Genomic DNA, 6,174 nt, shown 5'->3' with positions numbered 1-6,174 from the left:
TCTTCTACCTAGAATGCTCAGAAACAAAAAAAAAAAAATATATATATATATATATATATATATATATATATATAAAATGCAGGCCACTTCCTGCTTTTCATCACATCACATTTCAAAGATGTTTCTGCCTTATCTGTATCTCTCTCTCTCTCTCTCGTCTAAAATATTATTATCTCATCTTTTGTGGGAATTGGAACTGAGAAAAGAAAAAGAAAATCAAAACTCATGCTGGGAATTTAATTATATTCAATGCAATTGTATCAAAGGATACAAAATTCTCATTTTCAATGATAGAGTTGGAGCCTTCTTTGAATATGGGCACTCTGCCCATCTAATTTATTCATTTATTTATCCCTGCATATATATACATACACCAAACAATTTGAACCTTATATGCCATGAAACTTTGATACCAATTAAATCAGAAAGGAAACAAAAAAACAAAAAAAAAACCCACCAATTTTTACAGAAAATGGAGAAACCCCGCAACTTAAAACTCGAAAAAGAAAAAAAGAAGAAGAAGCTACCAACAACATGAAAGGTAGAGATGAGAAAAGAGCAAATTAAGAAAGAAAAAGGGCCTAAGCCGGGGCTAGTCGAGGTGGGGAAGCGTAAGGAAGGCTGTGGAGAATGAGAAACCGAAACCGCCTTGGGAAAGGCGCCGAATGGAAGAGATGCTCCAGCACCCTCGCCAACAGCACCGTGTACTCCTCCATGAACTCCGCCACTATCGCCACTAATATCATCTCCTCTCTCTCTGTCTCTCTCTTAACTGCTGTATTTGACAAACCCCTCAGTACTCTCTCTCTCTCTCTCTAGATATATATATATACACCCTGAGCCCGTCGAGTGTCGGCTGTAGCCTATAGGAAAGAGACTAGAAGAGACTCGACAATGCCATCAGCACCAGTTGCAACTTGCAACTTCCCTGGTATTCACAGAAACCATCACAATTTACCGCGGCGCCCCTACTTTCTGTTCCAGTTTGCTTGCTCGGCTTCCACGCGGGGGTTTTTGTTATATTTATCTGGATTCCAACCCAAAAAAGACTCAAAAGAGAGAGATTTTATTTATTTATTTTGATCTTTTTTTTTTTGAGCAAATTTATTTCATCTATATAAAAATGGCAGTGAAAACAAGTGGCAGTGGTACCCAGTGGGTCTGTGGGTAGTCATGCTTATCCTCTCCAGTTCAGTCAATTAATTAATGGATTTTTTTGTTTGGTTTTGCCATCCAACCTGTACATTAGAGTGGATGTGTGCCACGTTTCCTCGCTAACGTTGTTTCGCCTTTGCTGACACTGACAGATTGTTGTACGCCATGGTTTTTTTTTTTTTTTTAATGATTGCGGTCCTTGTGGATATACATCCTTCAGTTAATGTTTACTAATTTTTATCTTCCTTAATTTCTTCCACCAACACCCTTTTCCCGTGGAGCAGAAAATACAATACAAATCCTCCGGTGGGATTAATTGATTGACGTACGAAAACCAAAAGAATTGCCAAAACGATGATACGAGTTACCAGTAAAACAAAAAGAAAGCCACTAGAGTGGCGCAAGCCAGTGGCTAATGGAAGAACCCCATGTATTCGATTTTTGAAATTCTATTAAAATTAAATTCTTATTTGATTTGTAAATTTCGAGACAAAAAAAAAGTGTATTTGGATAATAAGTAAAATTTAAATTCTATTTGAAATTGTGTTTAGGTGATGAATTTTTGAGATTAAAAAGTAGTGTTTCTTAATAGTCAAAATTGATTGGAGGTATAAAAAGTTGTGTATAATAATTAGTGTTATAAAAAGTAGTGTGAAATAATAATTATTTATTATTAAAAAAATATTATTTAATTATTATTTGTGTTTAGCGGGTGTGTTGTGCTTAAGGACGTGTGAGACCCACAAGAAATCACGGTAGGTTTTGAAAAATGGCTAAATTTTGGTTTTTTTTTTTTTTTTTTTTTTTTCGAGTTGAATTCAAACACCCGGTTGTAGGGCTATAAATGAATCGAGTCGAGTCGAGTTTGAGCTTTTTTGGACCTGCTCAAATTTTTTTTAGTGTGTTCGAACTTGGCTTGAGAGCTCGAAAATTTCTAGAAGTTCTGTACGAGGCTTGGCTCATTAAGGGTTTTTAAGGTTTGAACTCATTACCTATTTTTGAAATGAACGAGCTCCGATCGAGCCCAAGCTCGAGCTCCTTTTTTTTGGGCACTTTCAAGCCATTATAACAATATTGCTCTACATCCCAAGAATGTAAATGTTTGGAGAAATGTTTTACATTCCAACTTTTTTTCTTAAAATTTGGTTCCCAAATGATGTGTCACAATCTCATGTGATCTATCATTTTGAAAAATGTGAGATGATGACACATCATTTGGAAACCACTTTTGAAGCTAAAAATTTGGGGAAGTAAAGCATTTCCCCAAACAAAATTCATTTACTTTCTTGGAGGACTTTGTTATGACATGGGTTACCAGTTTCGAACTCTCAACTATTTTTGGTACCTAAACTGTGTTTGCACAGATAATGGAAAATACAGATAAAGAAAATGGTTAAATACATATTTGATACTTTAGTTTCAATTCGCATCAGAGATGGTACTTGGGTTTGGAAAAAGATGGATTTTGTACCTCCGTCTATTTTTCCGTCCAATATTTAACGGTCTGCCACATGTCAACCCCTGAGGATTGACACATGGCACAATATATAAAAAAAAATTGAAAAAAAATCTTTAAAAATTAATTAAAAAAACTTTTAAAAAATAAAAATATATTTTTAAAAAAGGGGGTGGCTAAGGCCGGCCTAGGGCTGGCCGAACCACCCCCATGGCCCTTGGAGGTGGCCAAACCACTCTCAAAAGCCAAAATCCTTACAATTTTTTCATTTTTTCTTTTTTCTCTTTGGCCTCGACCACCCCCCCCCCCCCCCACCCCCCCTTTTTTTAAGTTTTATTTTTTACTTAATTTTTAAATATTTTTATTTTATATTTTTATATTTTTTTAATATTGTGCAACATGTCAATCTTTAGGGGTTGACACACGGAAAAATAGATAGAGGTATGGAGTCCGTCTTTTTTTTTAAAAAAAAATAAATAAATAAAAAATTAGGCCTCAATCGAGGTGAGGAAGCGAAAGGAAGGCTGTGGAGAATGAGAAAATGAAATTGCCTTGGGAAAGGTACCGAATGGAAGAGATGCTCCAGCACCCTCGCCAACAGCACCGTGTACTCCTCTATGAACTCCGCCACTATCTCCACTAATATCATCTTCTTCTCTATCTCTTATAGCCAAGTCATTTACCAATCCGACTAGAAAATCACCGACCCATTTTACAACCCACAACGGATCTGGCTTCTGTGCTGTACTGTAAAAGTATAGCACAGATTTTCTAATTGGATGAATGGCTAGCATTGTTTTAAAATGTTATTAACCTAAACGTCACCGTTTTAAACTCAGAGAAAATTGAACCAAATGTCTGAAGGCTTTTGGTTTGACGCCGTTTAAGAATAGTGGGGAGCGTCACTTTCCATTGAACTTGGTCCCCCATCCTCACACATGGTGAAGTTCTTTCCAAACCAAAAAATCTTCTGCTCTCTCATGTCTCTCTCCCCCTTTGCATAATGATCAATTAGCAGAAGAAATTTGAAGTATTTGTCTCTCTCCCTTTCGTCTCTCTCTCACGAATCTGCCTCTCCCTTTCTAGTCACTATCTCTCTCTCTCTCAAATTTTCTTCCTAAGTTTCTACTTCAAAATTCATTAAGTGATAAAAGAGTTGCTTGATTTTCGATTTATATTACTACCCATAGAATTTTTGGTTCGAATGATAAACTCATCGAAGGATTTGGTTAATTTTATGTTAATGTTGAAGATTTTGTCACCTTTTTTTTTTATTTGATTGTTGATTGTAGATAAGCAAATAGATGAATATATATGCCATGACGGGTTGGGTTTCTGTTTTGCTGTTGCGAGTTTGGGATTTCTATGAGTATATCTAATTGATGAACAAAATTTTTGGTAAATGGTGGTGCGTGGTGGGAACCCAATTTTTTTCTGTACATCTCGAATTGGCCCCAAATGGTTAAATGAGTTCTGAAATGGATTGAGATTAAATTGAAAATTTGTTGTTTTTGTTATACCCATTAATTGGTGGAACAGATTAATTACTATTCACTAATAGTTAAGGAAATTTAGGGTTAAGTGGGATGGAAATTGAGGAATTATATTGATAAAATTGGGGAAAAACAGATAAGGAACATTCAAGGATGCCAACCTCCAAGAACAAAGTTCACCATTCCAAAAGATACCTAATTAGAACCGCTCCTGGGACTTATATACGCCCCTTACAAAACGCATTCCCTATAGACATAAACCAACTACACTTAAGAAATCATAAAACGACACTTAATAAAACATAAAACGTTGACTACTCAGCTAGCCCAAAACGCACCACATAGCAGCCCATCTAGAAACCCAGCTGGACTGCACCTCTTAGCAACCCCTCACAAGCTGCCACGTAACTGCTACTTATGAACTCAACTTTTCTACTCCTCTCTCTTCCTTCTCTCAAGATAGCACATTTACCTTCTTCCTTCCTCAAAGAAATGATGTGTGACAATACCCCTTCTGATCAAAACACCTTGCCCACAAGGTGTGGGTAGGCGTCTTTGATGCTGTGGAACTTCTCCCACGTTGCATCATTGGCGGATTGTCCCTCCCACCGAACCAAAATCTCAATAAAAGGTCGGTTATTTCTTGGGCTGAAGTGGCGTTCCAGTATCTCAGCTAATTCTGGGCAAAGGACGCCATTGGAGTCGATTGGAGGTAACTTGGGTAGAGCCGTGTAAGCGGATCTGAGCTTAGGCTTCAACTGGGAGACATGGAAGACCAGGTGGATGCGGGCTTTCGGCGGTAGATCGAGTTCATAGGCCACTTGACCCACACGACGAATTACTTGAAAAGGCCCATAGAACCGGGGCGACATCTTGAGGGACTGGCGGTGAGCGACGGTTGAATGCTGATAGGCTTGCAGTCTCAAGTAAACATACTGCCCCTACTTCAAATTCTCTTTTTGAGCACTTTAAATCTGCAAACTTTTTCATGCGATGTTGGGCTTGTTTGATGTTTTGCTAGAAGAGGTTGAGGATCTGCTCGCGGTTGCGAAGCACTTCATCAACCGCCTCAACCCTAGTAGTTCCTGGAACATAGCTTAGGAGTCTTGGAGGTGGAACTCCATAGACGGCCTCATAGGATGTCATCTTGATAGAGGAGTGCATGCAGTATTGTACCAATACTTGGCCCATGGCAACCAAAAGGTCCATTGTTTGGGACTGTCCGCTGCAACGCAACGTAGATAATTCTCTAGACATTTGTTCACCACCTCCGTTTGACCATCGGTCTGTGGATTGTAGCTTGTGCTGAGCTTCAGTGAGGTCCCCTGTAGCCTGAACAACTCCTGCCAGAATAGATTGGTGAATATGGGATCCCGGTCTGAGATGATTGATTGGGGGATTCCATGGAGCTTAAATATGTTCTGTATGAAAAGTTGGGCTATTTTGGATGCTGTATAGGGGTGAGAGAGGGAGGTGAAATGGTAGTGTTTGGATAGCCTGTCCACAAGCACAAAAACCACCGAATGGCCTTGGGATAGGGGTAACCCTTCCACAAAGTCCATTATAATGTCTGTCCACACCCGATTAGGGATAGGGAGGGGCTGTAGCAGCCCAACTGGGTAGGTGTTCTCATATTTATTCTGTTGACAAATGTCACACTCACGAATAAATTTCTTATGGTCTGTTTGGATAGAGAGAAGAAATCTTATTCTTTTCGGGTTTTTTTTCAAAACCCGAAAACCCGTATTCAACTGGCCAAAAACCCAAATTTAAACCCGAATTCCATTACTTAAGAGAGTTAGAAATCTCGCCCATGCCGCAGTACGAATGGAAAACCAATGTTCAGTTCTCGACTTCCCACGCCATAAATGCCACGAAAATCAAACATCATTTACGTCAAGTTTTCACCTTTTCCCACCTGCTGCATCAGAGGCATCTTCTTTTCCCACCTGCTGCATCAGAGGTAAAGATGCCACAAGGATATACACGGTGTAAAACTTGTATACCATATTCTAGTTTCACTTAATTTGAGCCTTTGGATGCGTAAATTGTAAACTATTTTTCATCCGA

General features: G+C 38.6%; 1 protein-coding gene across 1 annotated transcript; it reads right to left on the bottom strand.

The window, feature by feature from the left end:
• Positions 1-304: 304 nt before the first annotated feature.
• On the bottom strand, positions 305-885 carry LOC133854403 (uncharacterized). Its single transcript, XM_062290599.1, has one exon. The coding sequence runs from the start codon at positions 744-746 to the stop codon at positions 582-584; it is 165 nt and encodes a 54-aa protein (XP_062146583.1). The 5' UTR covers positions 747-885; the 3' UTR covers positions 305-581.
• Between the last annotated feature and the right edge of the window lie 5,289 nt (positions 886-6,174).

This window comes from Alnus glutinosa, chromosome 13, assembly GCF_958979055.1.
Source record: "Alnus glutinosa chromosome 13, dhAlnGlut1.1, whole genome shotgun sequence".
Lineage (NCBI taxonomy): Eukaryota > Viridiplantae > Streptophyta > Magnoliopsida > Fagales > Betulaceae > Alnus > Alnus glutinosa.
This window is presented reverse-complemented; position numbering and strand designations above follow the sequence as displayed.